General features: G+C 43.1%; 1 protein-coding gene and 1 long non-coding RNA gene across 2 annotated transcripts; one reads left to right on the forward strand and one right to left on the reverse strand.

The window, feature by feature from the left end:
• The first annotated feature begins 10,792 nt into the window (after nt 1-10,792).
• On the forward strand, nt 10,793-17,314 carry LOC141245139 (uncharacterized). The gene is made up of 3 exons (XR_012308984.1): nt 10,793-12,411; nt 14,021-14,188; nt 17,075-17,314. It is a non-coding gene; the product is annotated as an uncharacterized lncRNA (long non-coding RNA).
• Nucleotides 11,104-17,301, reverse strand: LOC141245138 (uncharacterized). The gene is made up of 10 exons (XM_073669048.1): nt 16,982-17,301; nt 16,030-16,080; nt 15,038-15,164; nt 14,659-14,951; nt 14,357-14,555; nt 13,925-14,032; nt 13,695-13,831; nt 12,777-12,980; nt 12,006-12,388; nt 11,104-11,876 (listed from the first exon to the last, which is right to left on the reverse strand). The coding sequence occupies exons 1-10, from the start codon at nt 17,269-17,271 to the stop codon at nt 11,257-11,259; spliced, it is 2,412 nt and encodes an 803-aa protein (XP_073525149.1). The 5' UTR covers nt 17,272-17,301; the 3' UTR covers nt 11,104-11,256.
• Nucleotides 17,315-21,308: the final 3,994 nt, after the last annotated feature.

Genomic DNA, 21,308 nt, shown 5'->3' on the forward strand with positions numbered 1-21,308 from the left:
TCACAAGTCGAGATGTCAGCACTGGAAAGTGGGTAACCTCATTTAGCAGACATGGGCCGCCTGGTCAGAGGGGGATCACGGCTCTCGGGGTGCTGCTCCTTGGTACAAGATGCCTCTCACTCAGAATATGAATCCCTGGAAAGCTGACGGTCCAGTCTACAAAACGTATATCTCGGATTGTTTATCGGACCCACGGTTCCGGAAAAATCCAGGTGAAAGTGAGATAGGGAAATGCCATTGATTCCTACCATTGACTTAACATGGTGCTGGGGGTGCCCTCTTCCAATTTTTTCCAACTTTTTTTCAATTTTCCCCTCGTGGGATATATATTTTACCCACACATTTGGAACCCTCCTGGGATGCCCTCTAACATATTATTCCCTCATTTAGCGGAGATTTTCACAAAAAATTACATTTTCAAAAAAGTTAGAAAATTACACTAATCAATCTGAGGCTAATGAAATATAATGTCCAGCACTGTCAGGGGGCGGGGGGGTAATGGGCCATAACCCCTGGAGGTCATTTCGGGCATAAGACACCTTAATGCCCGCACCTCTGATAGTGGAAGTGACCCAGGGTCTAAAAAACGGCAAAGTCCCTTGATTTTGAGTAAATCCGGTTAATTAGCAGAACATGGTACAGATGTTAACCGGATGTACCCAAAGTTTATTCACCTTAATCCCGTTAATTAGCAGAACATGGTACAGATGATAACCGGATTTACCCAAAGTTTATTGACCCCATTCCAGACAAATATCAGAAAATTGGCAAAAACGACTAAGTATGAAGGACTCATCGGGCAAATCGCTCAGGAACTGAAATCGGATGCGCGCACTGACATGCTGCCCTCTCTGGAAGTCTGACACAAGTTGGAAAATTTTCTAAGTCCACAAAAAAATTTTTTTCCAACTTTTTTTCAATTTTCCCCTCGTTGGATATATATTTTACCCACACATTTGGAATCCTCCTGGGATGCCCTCTAACATATTATTCCCTCATTTAGCGGAGATTTTCACAAAAAATTACATTTTCAAAAAAGTCAGAAAATTACACTAATCAATCTGAGGCTAATGAAATATAATGTCCAGCACTGTCAGGGGGGGGGGGGTAATGGGCCATAACCCCTGGAGGTCATTTCGGGCATAAGAAACCTTAATGCCCGCACCTCTGATAGTGGAAGTGACCCAGGGTCTAAAAAACGGCAAAGTCCCTTGATTTTGAGTAAATCCGGTTAATTAGCAGAACATGGTACAGATGTTAACCGGATGTACCCAAAGTTTATTCACCCTAATCCCGTTAATTAGCAGAACATGGTACAGATGATAACCGGATTTACCCAAAGTTTATTGACCCCATTCCAGACAAACATCAGAAAATTGGCAAAAACGACTAAGTATGAAGGACTCATCGGGCAAATCGCTCTGGAACTGAAATCGGATGCGTGGACTGACATGCTCCCCTCTCTGGAAGTCTGACACAAGTTGGAAAATTTTCTAAGTCCACAAAAAAAATTTTTTCCAACTTTTTTTCAATTTTCCCCTCGTCGGATATATATTTTACCCACACATTTGGAACCCTCCTGGGATGCCCTCTAACATATTATTCCCTCATTTAGCGGAGATTTTCACAAAAAATTACATTTTCAAAAAAGTCAGAAAATTACACTAATCAATCTGAGGCTAATGAAATATAATGTCCAGCACTGTCAGGGGGGGGGTAATGGGCCATAACCCCTGGAGGTCATTTCGGGCATAAGACACCTTAATGCCCGCACCTCTGATAGTGGAAGTGACCCAGGGTCTAAAAAACAGCAAAGTCCCTTGATTTTGAGTAAATCCGGTTAATTAGCAGAACATGGTACAGATGTTAACCGGATGTACCCAAAGTTTATTCACCCTAATCCCGTTAATTAGCAGAACATGGTACAGATGATAACCGGATTTACCCAAAGTTTATTGACCCCATTCCAGACAAATATCAGAAAATTGGCAAAAACGACTAAGTATGAAGGACTCATCGGGCAAATCGCTCTGGAACTGAAATCGGATGCGTGCACTGACATGCTCCCATCTCTGGAAGTCTGACACAAGTTGGAAAATTTTCTAAGTCCACAAAAAATTTTTTTTCCAACGTTTTTTCAATTTTCCCCTCGTGGGATATATATTTTACCCACACATTTGGAACCCTCCTGGGATGCCCTCTAACATATTATTCCCTCATTTAGCGGAGATTTTCACAAAAAATTTAATTTTCAAAAAAGTCAGAAAATTACACTAATCAATCTGAGGTTAATGAAATATAATGTCCAGCACTGTCAGGGGGGGGGGCGTAATGGGCCATAACCCCTGGAGGTCATTTCGGGCATCAGACACCTGACTGCCCGAACCTCTGATAGTGGAAGTGACCCAAGCTCTAAAATACAGCAAAGTCCCTTCATTTTGAGTAAATCCGGTTATTTAGCAGCACATGGTGCACATGTTAACTGGATATACCCTCATTACAAATTTCCATTGACCGTGCTCCACCTGGTGACGGAAATTTGTTAGTGCATGCACAACCCTAATCCGGTAAAGTAGTAGCATATAGTGCAGTCTTAACCGGATTTAACCTCATTACAAATTTCCATTGACCGTGCTCCACCTGGTGACGGAAATTTGTTAGTGCATGCCATTGGTTAAAATATAGCATATAGTTCACTCTTTAACCGGATTTACCCCCTGTTACAAATTGACAGTGTTAGAGCTCCTCACGGGGTGCTGCTCCTCGGTACAAGATGCCTCTCACTCAGGATATGAATCCCTGGAAAGCTGATGGTCCAGTCTACAGAACGTATATCTCGGATTGTTCATCGGACCCACGGTTCAGGAAAAATCCAGGTGAAAGTGAGATAGGGAAATGCCATTGATTCCTACCATTGACTTAACATGGTGCTGGGGGTGCCCTCTTCCCCGATCCACCAGAAACCGCAGGATGGATCAAAGAAAAAGCTGCTTAGTGAATATTGAAGCCAAGAGGATTATCTAAATACATCTCTGTCCGTTTGCAGTCTGCTCCCTTAGCTGCTGAGATCTGCCCCCCAAAGTCGGAGGAGCATTTTCAGATGCAGATCTTTAGTGTGAGACTTTGATAGAATGTGCTAAATACGGCACTCACTATCACAGACTCACACTTAGCATTAACCAGGTAGGGTGGTCGCTTCTTGGGGTGCTGCTCCTCAGGGAAATGGCATACAAACACATGTGAGGAGTCCCTTAAAAGGGGAGAGCGTATGCTACAAAGTGTTTATCTCTGATTTTCTATTGGACCTTCAGAACCGGAGCAAACAGTACCAATTTTAGACATGCCTTGTACTGGAACCACTCTTGCTATGAACAAGTGCCACCACTCATTGTGTAGTTCTACTTTAGCTCTGTAAACACTGCAAGTTTGGGCCATCTTGGACCTTCACAAGTCGAGATGTCAGCACTGGAAAGTGGGTAACCCCATTTAGCAGACATGGGCCGCCTGGTCAGAGGGGGATCACGGCTCTCGGGGTGCTGCTCCTTGGTACAAGATGCCTCTCACTCAGAATATGAATCCCTGGAAAGCTGACGGTCCAGTCTACAAAACGTATATCTCGGATTGTTTATCGGACCCACGGTTCCGGAAAAATCCAGCTGAAAGTGAAATAGGGAAATGCCATTGATTCCTACCATTGACTTAACATGGTGCTGGGGGTGCCCTCTTCCCCGATCCACCAGAAACCGCAGGAGGGATCAAAGAAAAAGCTGCTTAGTGAATATTGAAGCCAAGAGGATTATCTAAATACATCTCTGTCCGTTTGCAGTCTGCTCCCTTAGCTGCTGAGATCTGCCCCCCAAAGTCGGAGGAGCATTTTCAGATGCAGATCTTTAGTGTGAGACTTTGATAGAATGTGCCAAATACGGCACTCACTATCACAGACTCACACTTAGCATTAACCAGGTAGGGGTGGCTCGCTTCTTGGGGTGCTGCTCCTCAGGGAAATGGCATACATACACATGTGAGGAGTCCCTTAAAAGGGGAGAGCGTATGCTACAAAGTGTTTATCTCTGATTTTCTATTGGACTTTCAGAACCGGAGCAAACAGTACCAATTTTAGACATGCCTTGTACTGGAACCACTCTTGCTATGAACAAGTGCCACCACTCATTGTGTAGTTCTACTTTAGCTCTGTAAACACTGCAAGTTTGGGCCATCTTGGACCTTCACAAGTCGAGATGTCAGCACTGGAATGTGGGTAACCTCATTTAGCAGACATGGGCCGCCTGGTCAGAGGGGGATCACGGCTCTCGGGGTGCTGCTCCTTGGTACAAGATGCCTCTCACTCAGAATATGAATCCCTGGAAAGCTGACGGTCCAGTCTACAAAACGTATATCTCGGATTGTTTATCGGACCCACGGTTCCTGAAAAATCCAGGTGAAAGTGAGATAGGGAAATGCCATTGATTCCTACCATTGACTTAACATGGTGCTGGGGGTGCCCTATTCCCCGATCCACCAGAAACCGCAGGAGGGATCAAAGAAAAAGCTGCTTAGTGAATATTGAAGCCAAGAGGATTATCTAAATACATCTCTGTCCGTTTGCAGTCTGCTCCCTTAACTGCTGAGATCTGCCCCCCAAAGTCGGAGGAGCATTTTCAGATGCAGATCTTTAGTGTGAGACTTTGATAGAATGTGCCAAATACGGCACTCACTATCACAGACTCACACTTAGCATTTACCAGGTAGGGGTGGCTCGCTTCTTGGGGTGCTGCTCCTCAGGGAAATGGCATACATACACATGTGAGGAGTCCCTTGAAAGGGGAGAGCGAGTGCTACAAAGTGTTTATCTCTGATTTTCTATTGGACCTTCAGAACCGGAGCAAACAGTACCAATTTTAGACATGTCTTGTACTGGAACCACTCTTGCTATGAACAAGTGCCACCACTCATTGTGTAGTTCTACTTTAGCTCTGTAAACACTGCAAGTTTGGACCATCTTGGACCTTCACAAGTCGAGATGTCAGCACTGGAAAATGGGTAACCTCATTTAGCAGACATGGGCCGCCTGGTCAGAGGGGGATCACGGCTCTTGGGGTGCTGCTCCTTGGTACAAGATGCCTCTCACTCAGGATATAAATCACTGGAAAGCTGACGGTCCACTCTACAGAACGTATATCTCGGATTGTTCATCGGACCCACGGTTCCGGAAAAATCCAGGTGAAAGTGAGATAGGGAAATGCCATTGATTCTTACCATTGACTTAACATGGTGCTAGGGGTGCCCTCTTCCCCGAGCAACCAGAAACCGCAGGAGGGATCAAAGAAAAAGCTGCTTAGTGAATATTGAAGCCAAGAGGATTATCTAAATACATCTCTGTCCGTTTGCAGTCTGCTCCCTTTGCTGCTGAGATCTGCCCCCCAAAGTCGGAGGAGCATTTTCAGATGCAGATCTTTAGTGTGAGACTTTGATAGAATGTGCCAAATACGGCACTCACTATCACAGACTCACACTTAGCATTTACCAGGTAGGGGTGGCTCGCTTCTTGGGGTGCTGCTCCTCAGGGAAATGGCATACATACACATGTGAGGAGTCCCTTGAAAGGGGAGAGCGAGTGCTACAAAGTGTTTATCTCTGATTTTCTATTGGACCTTCAGAACTGGAGCAAACAGTACCAATTTTAGACATGTCTTGTACTGGAACCACTCTTGCTATGAACAAGTGCCACCACTCATTGTGTAGTTCTACTTTAGCTCTGTAAACACTGCAAGTTTGGGCCATCTTGGACCTTCACAAGTCGAGATGTCAGCACTGGAAAATGGGTAACCTCATTTAGCATACATGGGCCGCCTGGTCAGAGGGGGATCACGGCTCTTGGGGTGCTGCTCCTTGGTACAAGATGCCTCTCACTCAGGATATAAATCACTGGAAAACTGACGGTCCAGTCTACAGAACGTATATCTCGGATTGTTCATCGGACCCACGGTTCCGGAAAAATCCAGGTGAAAGTGAGATAGGGAAATGCCATTGATTCTTACCATTGACTTAACATGGTGCTAGGGGTGCCCTCTTCCCCGAGCCCCCAGAAACCGCTGGAGGGATCAAAGAAAAAGCTGCTTAGTGAATATTGAAGCCAAGAGGAATATCTAAATACATCTCTGTCCGTTTGCAGTCTGCCCCCTTAGCTGCTGAGATCTGCCCCCCAAAGTCGGAGGAGCATTTTCAGATGCAGATCTTTAGTGTGAGACTTTGATAGAATGTGCCAAATACGGCACTCACTATCACAGACTCACACTTAGCATTTACCAGGTAGGGGTGGCTCGCTTCTTGGGGCGCTGCTCCTCAGGGAAATGGCATACATACACATGTGAGGAGTCCCTTGAAAGGGTAGAGCGAGTGCTACAAAGTGTTTATCTCTGATTTTCTATTGGACCTTCAGAACCGGAGCAAACAGTACCAATTTTAGACATGTCTTGTACTGGAACCACTCTTGCTATGAACAAGTGCCACCACTCATTGTGTAGTTCTACTTTAGCTCTGTAAACACTGCAAGTTTGGGCCATCTTGGACCTTCACAAGTCGAGATGTCAGCACTGGAAAATGGGTAACCTCATTTAGCAGACATGGGCCGCCTGGTCAGAGGGGGATCACGGCTCTTGGGGTGCTGCTCCTTGGTACAAGATGCCTCTCACTCAGGATATAAATCACTGGAAAGCTGACGGTCCAGTCTACAGAACGTATATCTTGGATTGTTCATCGGACCCACGGTTCCGGAAAAATCCAGGTGAAAGTGAGATAGGGAAATGCCATTGATTCCTACCATTGACTTAACATGGTGCTAGGGGTGCCCTCTTCCCCGAGCCCCCAGAAACCGCAGGAGGGATCAAAGAAAAAGCTGTTTAGTGAATATTGAAGCCAAGAGGATTATCTAAATACATCTCTGTCCGTTTGCAGTCTGCTCCCTTTGCTGCTGAGATCTGCCCCCCAAAGTCGGAGGAGCATTTTCAGATGCAGATCTTTAGTGTGAGACTTTGATAGAATGTGCCAAATACGGCACTCACTATCACAGACTCACACTTAGCATTTACCAGGTAGGGGTGGCTCGCTTCTTGGGGCGCTGCTCCTCAGGGAAATGGCATACATACACATGTGAGGAGTCCCTTAAAAGGGGAGAGCGAGTGCTACAAAGTGTTTATCTCTGATTTTCTATTGGACCTTCAGAACCGGAGCAAACAGTGCCAATTTTAGACATGCCTTGTACTGGAACCACTCTTGCTATGAACAAGTGCCACCACTCATTGTGTAGTTCTACTTTAGCTCTGTAAACACTGCAAGTTTGGGCCATCTTGGACCTTCACAAGTCGAGATGTCAGCACTGGAAAATGGGTAACCTCATTTAGCAGACATGGGCCGCCTGGTCAGAGGGGGATCACGGCTCTTGGGGTGCTGCTCCTTGGTACAAGATGCCTCTCACTCAGGATATGAATCACTGGAAAGCTGACGGTCCAGTCTACAGAACGTATATCTCGGATTGTTCATCGGACCCACGGTTCCGGAAAAATCCAGGTGAAAGTGAGATAGGGAAATGCCATTGATTCTTACCATTGACTTAACATGGTGCTAGGGGTGCCCTCTTCCCCGAGCCCCCAGAAACCGCAGGAGGGATCAAAGAAAAAGCTGCTTAGTGAATATTGAAGCCAAGAGGATTATCTAAATACATCTCTGTCCGTTTGCAGTCTGCTCCCTTAGCTGCTGAGATCTGCCCCCCAAAGTCGGAGGAGCATTTTCAGATGCAGATCTTTAGTGTGAGACTTTGATAGAATGTGCCAAATACGGCACTCACTATCACAGACTCACATTTAGCATTTACCAGGTAGGGGTGGCTCGCTTCTTGGGGCGCTGCTCCTCAGGGAAATGGCATACATACAAATGTGAGGAGTCCCTTGAAAGGGGAGAGCGAGTGCTACAAAGTGTTTATCTCTGATTTTCTATTGGACCTTCAGAACCGGAGCAAACAGTACCAATTTTAGACATGTCTTGTACTGGAACCACTCTAGCTATGAACAAGTGCCACCACTCATTGTGTAGTTCTACTTTAGCTCTGTAAACACTGCAAGTTTGGACCATCTTGGACCTTCACAAGTCAAGATGTCAGCACCGGAAAGTGGGTAACCTCATTTAGCATTTACGGCTCTCGGGGTGCTGCTCCTCGGTACAAGATGCCTCTCACTCAGAATATGAATCCCTGGAAAGCTGATGGTCCATTCTACAGAACGTATATCTCGGATTGTTCATCGGACCCACGGTTCCGGAAAAATCCAGGTGAAAGTGAGATAGGGAAATGCCATTGATTCCTACCATTGACTTAACATGGTGGTGGGGGTGCCCTCTTCCCCGAGCCACCAGAAACCGCAGGAGGTATCAATGAAAAAGCTGCTAACCCTCTAGAGACTGTATTGATGTTAACTATGATGCCTTACTTGTTTTACATCATATTTCTAGAAAGACTTGAGCAAAATGGAAGATACCAGAGGATTGGAAGAAGAGGAAGAAAACACCATTGTGGACCAAAAAGGACAGATTGGATGAATCCACTGGGACAGAACAGTGAGGATAAAAAGTCTGGTAGTAAACCTTTCTTCTAAAGTCCTCTGAGAATGAGATTAATGTTTTAACAAAGGTTTTTCATATAGTCAGTGTATTCATGTCAATTGGTTTAGATTAGAAGCTGAGCTCTTTAGATTAGATTATTTATTTATTAATTTTTATTTTTTTTTAGATTTATAAAGCCGAAATATCAGTATGGTAAAAATACCAAGGAACAGTCGATTGGTGTAGTAAGTAAAACTACTTTTAAATGACAAGATTTTATGCTCTCTAAGTGATTTTGTGCCTATTGTGAATGCCCCTGCTATTAAGGCATATATAGCATCTGTGAATAGGGATATAGAGGTGTTGAAGCGGTCCATAATGAAGACCAATTTAGACATCCAAATCTTACTAGCGCTGAGTATATGGCATTGATGATGCAGGATGTCAACATTACAATCAATCCGGCCAACAAAGGAGTTGTGGTCTTCTTCATGGATACAGCTAAATATATAGCAGAAATAAATTCATAATTATCAGAATGGTTTATTAAAAATTAAATAGGGACCCTAATTTTCGATTTTTAAGGAAGATGAAACATGGATGGAACAATTCATCAGGGCCTTTATAGATGAGGGCTTATACAAATATCTGTGAGTGGATAATCCCATTACCACAGTCCTGTATGAATTCAGTGACGTGATACATCTTTTGAAGTCAATGACCAGGACGTTTAGAGGGAAGAGAAATATCCTAGAAAACCCTTAGATGAATGGAAAGAGAAGGTGAGGAATATCGATCGAGCAACTAATAAAGAGAAATCTATGGAAAGAATACCAATCGTGATTACCTTTTTGTGAGGAGAGCAAGGATATAGTGAATATTATTAAACGCCATTGGCCTATGTTGGACAGATGTTTACCTCAGATTAAAGAGATGAAGCTATCTTTTTTGATTTCATAGAAGCGTGCTAAGTTTATTAAGGATAGATTAGTTTGATCGGATGTAGGGTCTCAAAAGACATCAATCCTAAGTCCCTTAACTGGGAAGCACAGGACTGGTTGTTTTCCGTGTCTGAACTGTATCTACTGCCGCAATGTGTTCCACCATCGTTAGTGGAGGAATTCTAACCACTACCTTACGTGTTCATCGGAATACATGATTCTTCTTACAATACCCTTACAATCTTTTATATGTAGGCGAGACTATGCTCAATTTCAAGACCAGAAAGTATACCTATGATGACTCAATCAGAAAGAAGTGATTAGACTTGCCTGTCTCAAACACTTTTATAGAGAATGGACACTCTGAAAAGCATGCTAAATTTAGAATCATTGATCATACACCTCCACTTAGAAGGGATGGTGATGGGGTACATTTATTTAAAATTAAGGAGCTGGAATGGATTAGAGGGTTAGGGTTGCTTGTCGTGGTGTCGGGCCAGCTGGGACGCGGCTGCTGGTGGTGGTGTCGCCTCCCCTGGCCAGCTGGGACGCGGCTGCTGGTGGTGATGTCGTCCCGCCTGGCCAGTTGGGACGAGGCTGCTAGTGGTGGTGTCGGGCCAGCTGGGACGCGGCTGCTTGTCGTGGTGTCGGGCCAGCTGGGACTTGGCTGCTGGTGGTGGTGTCGCCCCCGATGGCCAGCGGGTACAGACACCTGAATGTCCGCACCTCTGACAGTGGGAGTAACCCAGGGTCTAAAAAACTGCAAAGTCCCTTCATTTTGAGTAAATCCGGTTATTTAGCAGAACATGGTACAGATGTTAACCGGATGTACCCAAAGTTTATTCACCCTAATCCCGTTACTTAGCAGAACATGGTGCAGATGTTAACCGGATGTACCCAAAGTTTATTGACCCCACTCCGGACACCTGGATGCCCGCACCCCCTATTCCGGACACCTGGATGCCCGCACCTCTGACAGTGGGAGTGACCCAGGGTCTAAAAAACGACAAAGTCCCTTCATTTTGAGTAATTCCGGTTAAGTAGTATAATGCAACCCGGCTACCCTCTTCTTCCTTGGTTTGAGTATATATGTATATGTGTGTATTTGTATGGCGTGAGCCACCAGAGACCGTCTCCCACCTAGCCCGCTGGGACGCGGCTGCTGGTGGTGGTGTCGTCCCCCCTGGCCAGCTGGGACGCGGCTGCTGGTGATGGTGTCGTCCCCCCTGGCCAGCAGGGACGGGCATCAGACACCTGAATGCCCGCACCTCTAACAGTGGAAGTGACCCAGGGTCTAAAAAACCAGCAAAGTCCCTTCATTTTGAGTAAATGCGGTTAAGTAGTATCATATGGTGCAGTTGTTCACCTGATTAGGGAAAAATGGACTTTGGTTATCTTCTGCGCTATATGCTACAAATTAACTAGATTTACCCAGTTTAGGGAAAATGGACTTTGGGTAAATCCGGTTAACTATGGCCTGTGATTGGCTGAGGCAGTCACATTTTCTGGTCAGAAGCAACCTGGATGGACAGAGTAGTTGAGAAGCAATTATAAGTCCTAGTACAAACACTTCAACAGTAAAATACCAACTTTATTATTGAAAAAACAAATTACAATAATATAACAGTCAACTGCCCCTTTGTCCACCCATAAAGCTAATATATAAAGTACACAGATACAAAGAACAGCGGGTCAGATGCAGGGATAGAACCCATGTAAAATATTACTCGTCTAGCCAGTCTAATTCCGCCCCTTCTCCAAAATCATTTTTTCGGACACCATAATCAAAGAAGATTTCTGTTCCTGGCTTCAGATCTTGATTAGCATAAAACAGAATTGTTGGTGACCCATCTCCATATGACCAAACCTTTGTGTGAAGATTGAAATTGGTGGGCTTATGATTGATCAGCCTTCCAAAAGTGGACTCTATATCTGGATGGCAATCACAAGGCGCTTTGGAGCCATTAATGCATAATTTTCGGCCTTTGTGTTGAAAAAAGTACATATATGATGGTCCGGTCAGCATTTTCTGCAGCTTTTCCGCACTTTGATGGTCCATAAGTTCCCCGTGATAGTCACATATCACTTGACCCTTTTTAAAAGCACTGATGGTCTTTACGGTACGTCCACCTTTGCCAATGTCTTCTGTTATAATTAGTCCCTTCCATTTCTGTGTTAACACAAGCTCTTTGATCTCCTCATCTTGAAAATTGGGCTTGTGCCTTCGCTCATGGGGTTTCCAAGCGCTTTTCACTTGTTTTATGTCTGGAACATTTGTGCCCCATCCCCGTTCTTTTGCATACTTAAACAATTCTTTTTCATTGGGGACTGTCTTGAAATATTCTAAATACGAAAAAAATAAAAATGTTAGAATAATCAGCACACATATTTTCTATATAAGCATAGGCCTGGAACAGTGCCATCTACTGTAGATAGGTTGGAATGGGGGGGGTGTAAACTTTAAAATCTTACCAGCAGCATCTGTTGATCTTAATTTTTTCTGATTGTAGAGCCATTTCTTTTGCAGAAATTTTGCATGCTCCCGGTTTACATTTCTACATTCTCTTATTGTAGGTGGAGAACTGTGTATTGCTACTCGGTGTATAGCTGTCAGCTTCCGAAACAACAAACTGCGCGGACACACAGCTTCCTCATCACTGCTTTCTTCCTCATCACTGCTTTGTTCCCCTTCACTGTGGCCCTCTGTGCTCGACCCTTCACTGTGGCCCTCTGTGCTCGACCCTTCACTGTGGCCCTCTGTGCTCGACCCTTCACTGTGGCCCTCTGTGCTCGACCCTTCACTGCTGTCCGATCCCTGGGCAGCGCTGCTCCTTGGCCTCTTGGAGACACTTTCTCTGTGAAGTCAAAATAAGAGAAGGTATGTTAAAAGGTTTTTCAAGGACTTTTATGATTTGAGCTTTGTAAATGCCTCTATTGTTTCTCTTGACATTGTCATATAGTGTATTTTCAAAATTAGCTCAGGAAACATCAGGGAAATCACTAGAATGAATAAGACCGTTGAACTGAAATAGTCATTGCTCAAATCTGATGCTACAGAAGGTGGTTGGTGGGGCTGATTGTGTATTCAGGGGGCTTTCACACTGGCGTTTCATCCTGATCAGGATGCGTTCCTATGTTGAGTATAGGGAGAAGGTCTGCATCAGGATGCATCAGGATTGCTATGCATACAAACGCACACCACTCAAACGCAGATGTGAAACCAGCCTCGGTTAGGACTCTTACCCAGATGTTTCTCCTTCCTTGTTTTCCTCCATTTTCACCAATTGTTTCATTCCTTCAACTAAATCTGTGAAGACAATCTGGTGCTTGAGGGTCTCATAGTTTACATAAGCAGCTGTGAGGGAACGAGTGTCCTTTGGCATCTCATCTGCCCAATATTTATATGCAGAAATCGCCTTTTGGTACGTCATAACGGGCAGCTTGAACCTGAGAAGAAAGGAATTGTTAGTATGGGCAAAGGCCCCTTTACATGCAGAGATATGTGTTCAAAGATTGGTCGGCAGATCTGATGGCTGTGAAATCATGGATGTATTGGTTCATTTGTACCCAGCCACAAACCTGGCACTGTATGGCCATGATTTCACTGCAGACAAACACTTTAAACAAGGCGGGGTGGCTGTGGTTAGCACTGCAGCCTTGCATCCTTGCAGATGTTGTCCTTGGTGTGTTCAAATCCCAACATCTGCAAGGAGTTTGTATGTTTTCCCCATATTTGCCTGGGTTTCCTCCCAGACTCCAAACACATACTGATAGGATGTTTACATTGTGAGCCCCAATGGGGACAGGGTTGCAAACGTATGTAAAGCGACTTGGAATTAATAGTGCTATATAAATGAATATTATTAGTGGGTAAAGGGCCACTAAGACTATATTGAAAATGTATTCATACAATCTAAAGTAAACATTATTAGTAGCCTAGAGCAACTAAGCACAGATCAACTTTCATTTTACCTGAGCAATTTAGGACATGGAAACAGTTCAGATTGGTTTCTATGGGCAGCAGACAGTTTGTGTATAATATTTATTATTAATATTATAATTAATATAATAAATATTATTTGTTATTATTTAATCTTAGATATTTTCACTTTGTCTTATTTTAAAAAATAAGGACCTGTGTTTCTCCCCCTTTCCACTTACTTGTTATGGAATCGCATTAGGTCTCCTGATGGATTTTTCAAACCTTGGCCAGATTGAGAAAGAAAAAATTGCTCGACGGTGGTTGATTGCGCTTTATCCAGTGTCGGCCGTATTTTTTCAAAATATATTGTAAAAAGCTGTTAGAGTAAAACAATAAATTATGGATTTGATCTATGTAGAACACTGAAATATATACTCTTCATGTTCCTCCAAGGATTTCTAACACGTACCTTCTCCTCCTCATTGTCCAGTATAACTATATCGCGTCCTGTGTAAACAGCTACAAATTTTCTTTCTTCACGGTCTTTTACTTCTTTCTTTTGCAGCCAATGTTTTACCTATTGGATAACAAACATAGAAAATACATTGCATATGACACACCATCATATCTACACAAAAATGTTTGGTGATCAATAGCACCCAGCAATCTGAAGTCCTCATATACCTCAAGGGTCGTGGCGCAAGTCTCATCCGGGGAGTCCACCCAGTCACAGGTACATAGTAGAAGAACAGAAGACAGCGTCTCACAGGTTGGTGCAGTATCAAAAAGTGCGCTGTGAGCGGAATAAAGTGCTTTTTGATACTGCACCCATCTGTGAGACGCTGTCTTCCATTCTTCTACAACATCATGTCTGTCAATAGTATGATAATAAGTTGCTTACCGTTAGGTTTTTGGGTACCGATGGCTTGCGTTTGTGTCTCAATATGAGGAGTGCATTGAGGTATGATCCAGCTAGAACTTTTTCATTGTTGGAGAGTATTTGATGGGATCTTGCCTTCTTAAATATGGTGTTGATATGGTTTTTAGACACTTCTAGGATTTTGCAGCATTCTAGATTACTGATTGGCTGGGGAGCCAACCTGTATGTGATTTAAAAAAAAAAAAGTTACTTTCACACTTAATCATTCTTATGAATACTTTGTAATTTACGGAAATTATCCAAGCAAAGACTCCTATACTTACCCCCTTTTCATGCCTTTACGTCTCTTATGGAGTCCCTGTTGAATCTTGTTTAATTCCTCTAAAAAACGTTTTGCATTTGTTTTTGTTTCCTCCTCATCCACGGTATCAGGACAGTTGTCTCTCACAAAAATTACAAATTGGCGCACATTTCGTAGGTATTTTTGAATAGTATTTTCAGTATTTTGCTTTCTCAGTTCATCAAAATATGCCTTTGTCTTATCAAATTCGTTTATAAAGTCCAGGGTGATTTCCTCCGGACTGACGAAATACAGAAATTTGGCAACATGGTCTACCTGAAATTAAACACACATACATTAGGATTAGTCTCTTTAAGGAGTATTCATCAACTACATGTAACCTGACAGCGTATCAAACTTACCATTGCCTCAACAGAAATCTCTTTATGGGTCTCCTGTAAATAGGTTTTAAACCTTGTCAGCATAGGGGACTTTATATCATGTTTCTTGTACATCCCAGCCTCTGCCAGTTGTTTTCGAGGGTGAGACCTGAAACAGATATAGACACACATATTGGGACACATAGTAGAGAACTGTTAGCTCATAATTAGTGTCAGATACCTGTATATCCAGTATCCTCTCCACATAATTTTCTATTGTATCAAGAAGAGGGGCGTAATTACAATAGGTGCAGGGGTTACAATCGCACGTGGGCCCTGGTGGCTAGGGGGCCACAAAAGTCCCTTTTGGCCTACAGAAAGACTAACGCTATTACAGATTTGCAACAATTGAGGGCTCAGTTGGAGCCTTTGCATTGGGGCCCATGAGCTTCCAGTTACGCCATTGATCAAGATCCTAACACTATCCATACACAGGGACATCCCTGCCGCATGACCAGTGATAAGATGAGGACTTCCCACCCACCAAAAGCACCCCACCTTGTTTGGCCAGAGAACCCCCCCCCCCAGCACCCATCACTACACAAAAAAAAGCGCTTATCAGGTTTCTGAGGCTCCATGGAGCCGGCTGCAGGACCCCCTCCCCACGCTCCTGGTTGAGTCACAGCATATGCACACAGTGTGGAGACCCAGAAGAGATTCACTGGCCTGATGTATAGCACACATTGTGTGTATATGTAACACTACTCAACCAGGAGGAGAAGAGGACATGAGGCCGGCCCCCAGGACCACCCTGCATACCTGCTCAGTGACTAGTGGGTAGTAATCGTCTAATAATGCATGCAACATACATTGAGTAGGCATGTGTATATCCTCCGGACACATGATCCACACAGCCTCTGTGCACCCTGTTATCCCATTAAATTACTGATATACACAGATATATCTGCACATGCTTACTTATATTTCATCTGTTACTAATACAGTACTTGGACCTGATGGTAAATAGAACTTACGTAGATGGTTCACCGCTGCTGCTGCTGCCGGCAGCCTCACAATCTGGCAGCCTAAGGAGATGAATGTAAATCTGCATTATGCATTGATACTTTGTACAGACCTTCATATCTGCCGCTTGGCTTTCCACCCCCAGCCCCTCACATCTACTTCCCAGCATCTCATCATTACAGTAACTTGCTGCGTACAGGTCACCTGTCATGGAGCAGGAGTTAAGATTTTTTATTTTTCTTCATTGCACAAATCTGTCTTTATTGAAATGTGATGCAGCTTTTGCATGTTTCCTGGCACAGATTCTGGTACAGAAAAAGCAATGTGAACATACCTGAACAAATGTAATACAGTAAACACTTTTAATTCAGTTTAAAAAATAAAAAAAGGTCTGTTCACACTGCTTTTTAGTGCGTTAGAATTTGTGCTGGAGTACGCTTTTTTTTAAGAACGCGTTTTTTTATGTACAACGATGAGGGACATCTATATCCCCCCAACCTGGTTTATATGTCCCCCATCCTAGTGTATATATATCCTCATTCCTAGTATATATAACCCCCATCCTGGTATATACTAGGATGGGGTACATATGGTATATACATTCCCCAACCTAGTATATACCCTATGTCCCCCATCCTAGTTTATATAACCCCCAACCTGTATATACCCTATGTCCCCCATCCTAGTATATATATCCAACTATTATAAGACAGACACTGGTATTATAAGACGGACCCCATTTAATAATAAAAATTATTTTTTTTTTTCTTTTCCATCACCAAATTTGGGGTGCGTCTTATAATCCGGTGCGTCTTAAAAAGCTAAAAATACGGTACTAAAAAGACCTAAGTCACCCGGGGTAAAGATGCCTCCAACACTGCCACTCCATGTACCGTGGAACTATATCTGCTACCCCCATAACCACCCAGATTCACATAAAGATAGAAGGAACAATATAATTACCTTGTAGATGGTTTATTGTAGACTGTGCACCCACGTTTCTCCAAGAAATCAGCAAAAAAGTCACTGGCATTTTCAAATTTGCTTTTCTTATAGTCCAGTGAGTCGTATGGAACCGCAGTCAGGAAATTGAGGACCTTTCTTTGCTTCCTTTTTGCTTCCTTAAAAACTTCAAGCTGCTCATTGGGAGAAGTTGTAGCCATACAAGATTTCTTCAGATGTGAATGTAGGTTGAGCTGAAAAGTTTTGCATAGCTTGCAAAAACTTTTAACACTGCTTTTTGTTGAAGACATGCTAGCTAGAATCAGTAGCTACAGTTGCACAGGTCCACAGAATCTGAAGAGTCACATATTTATACACAATTAGACACACAAGAAAAAAAAATGCAATAGGTAATGGAAAGCTGAGTTATTATGGAAGAGACAGACAGAATTAGAGGATTATATAGTAGCATGTGTTTATGGCCATATAAGATATAATCATCATCATAACTGCCTTTTCTCATTCTTAGGTTTCTTACACCCAAAGACAGTCGAAAGATTCTTATTTCAGAAAAAGCCACTATGGACGGTATATTCACAAAGGCAGAATTGGGCGAGGAGTTGGACACTAAAGAAAAGATGCTGGCTTGTTTGTACCTTGAGGCCGTGCTGATGTTGAAGCATCATTTGGAGAGAATGGCTCTCCTCACCACCTTCATTAGGGGTTATCAGCCCAGCAGGGGTGAGGAGAGAAGGAAATATAAATATAATTAATTAAAAATATATTTCCTTTTTTCCTCACCCACCATGCTGGGCTGTTTAGGAGAGCCATTATTTTTCAAGATGGGGGATATATATATCCTCCAGACTTCTTGTATACAAATCCCTGGACCAAACCCCCTGTATACACTCCAGAACTGGAACCACTGTATACAGAGTATCTATGTATGTCCTGGGGAGGGAGATGCTGTATGCATGTCGGACCTGTGGAGGGAGACGCAGTGCTGCGTGTTGGACCTGGGGAGGGGGACAGGCTATATGGAGAACCTGTGGATTATATATACATACACTGACCCTACCCCATGTATACAGCCTCCTGTACATAGATAGACACAATTACACCAAAATCACTAGGTACACTCTAATGTTAATTTATCAAAATATTTGGTTTAGCTGAAGGCTATTTTATGACCAATAGTTGTTAACATTTGATAATATTTATTCAATTACATAAAGGATATATATATATACTCCATGAGAATAAATATTTGAACTTACTTTATCAGACTTTGCGCTTCAAACTGAAGTTTGGTATCCAAAAGTGTAAGAAAACCAATATATCTTCTGGAAGCAGTGTCCAAAAGGGCAATATCAATCTCTGAAAAAAAGCAATATTAGGAAAATAGCAGAAGTGATATCCAAGCAATAGCTTCCAGCCAGACTGGTGCAATGCTTTCAAGTGTCCCAGTTTTTATTTGCTTCATAGGTAGGTGGTTTAAGGCTTGTGATTGGACATGTTGAAAAAGAAAGGTTCTCCTCACCCCAGTCATTAGGCGTTATCAGTCCATCAGTAGCTGAAGAGTAAGAAGGATTAAAGGTGTTTTTGTAAATAAAGTGTTTGCAAGTGTGTGTATGTATATGTCTTATTTATTTTTGCCAAGTTCCTACCTGTCTGAAAACACTTTTATAGACAATGGACACTCTGAAAAGCATGCTAAATTTAGAATCATTGATCATACACCTCCACTTAGAAGGGATGAAGACAGGGTGCATTTACTTAAAAAATGCTTTTCTTTTCTTCTTTTCATGTTTTCCAGAGATCTCACCAGTACATGTACAATCTATCAGATTATTATTACTGCACTATTACAGTTACAAATAAACCAGTTTATAGTTTTTTAATTAGTTTTATTTTTGTATTACTAAAATGTCTGTACCTAAATCTGTTGATCCAGAAGAAGGCAAAAACCCCAGGAGACATTCAGCCAATTTGCATCATGGGAGAAAAATTCCTTCTTGACCCCTAGAAAGGCGATCAGTCCTAGACCCCCGGATTAGAAGTACTACTATAGGTGTCCTAGTGTCGGCCATCACTACCTCTTGTGGTCGGCGTTCCACAGCCTGACTGCTCTGACTGTAAAGAAGCCTTTCCTGTTTACCAACATGATTTAATACAGGGTAACATATAATAGGTATTCAAATGTCCATTCAGCAAATTTGAATTTACTCCTTAAAGAAGAAGTGCAGTGCTGAGACATCTTCCAGGTGTTAAATTTCCCTATTAAATAAAGCATTTTTCTATGTCCATTCACATTGCGGGGCGCCATAATTAACCCTTTCTGTCTGTGCAGAGAGTTGGGGCAGCCACGGCCTCGATGTGAATGCAGCATCATGGCATCTGATTCTCCGGCTGCTCCTGGGAGTCTGAGAAACACATGCCCTGATGTCACACTCACATCGTGGCCACGGCTAACTCCACTCTCTGCACGGAGGCAGAGGAAGGGGGAATGAGGCCGTCCCGCCATGTGACTGGATTTAGAAAAATGCTCTATTTCATCGTCTATGAGCTGAACTGACAATTAAAACTTACGGTCAGATTTTGGACGATGGACGGTTTTTGAAGATGCTTCAACATCAGCACGGCCTCAAGGTACAAACAAGCCAGCATCTTTTCTTTAGTGTCCAACTCCTCGCCCAATTCTGCCTTTGTGAATATACCGTCCATAGTGGCTTTTTCTGAAATAAGAATCTTTCGACTGTCTTTGGGTGTAAGAAACCTAAGAATGAGAAAAGGCAGTTATGATGATGATTATATCTTATATGGCCATAAACACATGCTACTATATAATCCTCTAATTCTGTCTGTCTGTCTGTCACTGACAGTAGACAGCCCCCTCCTCTACCACCTGGAGAAGCACTGCATGGGGCATTATAAAGAGCATTATTATGCTGCTTCTCAGGGAAATGGCATACATACACATGTGAGGAGTCCCTTGAAAGGGGAGAGTGATTGCTTCAAAGTGTTTCTCTGTTTTTCGATTGAACCTTCAGAACCGGAGCAAACAGTACCAATTTTAGACATGTCTTGTACTGGAACCACTCTTGCTATGAACAAGTGCCACCACTCATTGTGTAGTTCTACTTTAGCTCTGTAAACACTGCAAGTTTGGGCCATCTTGGACCTTCACAAGTCGAGATGTCAGCACTGGAAAGTGGGTAACCTCATTTAGCAGACATGACATATGGGACAGGCTGAGCACTGGATCCAGGAAGAGTGTGTGGATCAGGAAGAGGCAGCTGTTCTGACTGCAGATGGTGTCCCTTCCACAAAGCTCTGAAGATGCCAGCATCTGCACAGCTTCCAGAGCTCCTGACATCTACAAATACAAATGTGTAGTCACTGTCAACTACAGCCAACAGTCCTACTGAGAAATATCCCTTGTATTTTTAGTACCAGCACCCTGATAGTGGAGGCTCTTTAACATAGATGTGCTGGCCATCCACTGCCTCAATGCAATTTGGAAAATCGACATGGATCTTTAAGCCAGACACAATTTTCAGACATTGGTCTGTGGTGGGGGGGGGTCTGCTGTAGCTGGGACCATATGGCTTTGCAGGTCTCCTGGATGATAGCAGCGATTATAGACTGTCCTAGCAAAAACGGAAAATGGAATTAGACAAAATTGTTTCTAGTTGCCAAGAACCTGTAGAAAAAAATGAATAGCCTGCATATAATGCTCAACAATTCCACGATTATACAATTGGCTTACATGAGGGTCCCAAGAAGTCACTGTTCTGCAGATATGCAGCTCCTCGGGTGGTTGTTGGTCAAGGGCAGTGATAGACGCAGAGCCTCTAGCAAAATATGATATGCTGCCATGTTCAGGCATGTAAATGCTAAGAATCTGACAGGGTGCTGCCTCGGATCAGCATAAAGGGCTAAAAAAGCTCTTTGGTAGTCCATTGGGCAACTAGTGGGTGAACCCACATCATCCTAGCAAATCATAGTATGTAGTAACATGGTAATATGATAAGGATTTAACGCAATATTTAAGTATTGCAACAGAAGCTTGTTAAAATTTAGAATTTGATGGCCATGAAAGAATTTTAGGACACTTCAGACATCTTTCATCTCAGCAGCTCAGGTCAGTAGTGATTTCCATAGAAGCTTCATTTGCCAAGTTGAATTTGGCCTAAGCATGGGTCACCTTTCTCATCATCGCTGCTGTGCTCAAGGCATGTCTGAAGTGGACGTGCAAGATCTAAAATTAATTTACACAGAATACTATTGATTTATTAGGATGATCTAAAAGAGAACAAAATAAACACAGAAAAGATAAAACTGCATG

The sequence above is a fragment of the Phyllobates terribilis genome, unplaced genomic scaffold (genome assembly GCF_046119375.1).
Source record: "Phyllobates terribilis strain yellow unplaced genomic scaffold, ASM4611937v1 Scaffold_1764__1_contigs__length_213708, whole genome shotgun sequence".
NCBI lineage: Eukaryota > Metazoa > Chordata > Amphibia > Anura > Dendrobatidae > Phyllobates > Phyllobates terribilis.

What these genes read in the sequence shown, in the direction of transcription:
- LOC141245138 (XM_073669048.1), bottom strand. Translation starts at nt 17,271, where the DNA reads ATGTCTTCAACAAAAAGCAGTGTTAAAAGTTTTTGCAAGCTATGCAAA. An exon ending in CGGTACCCAAAAACCTAACG is followed by an intron (nt 14,033 to 14,356) that starts GTAAGCAACTTA and finishes GTTATCCAATAG; the next exon opens with GTAAAACATTGGCTGCAAAA. An exon ending in AAGGAAGGAGAAACATCTGG is followed by an intron (nt 12,389 to 12,776) that starts GTAAGAGTCCTA and finishes TTGACTTCACAG; the next exon opens with AGAAAGTGTCTCCAAGAGGC.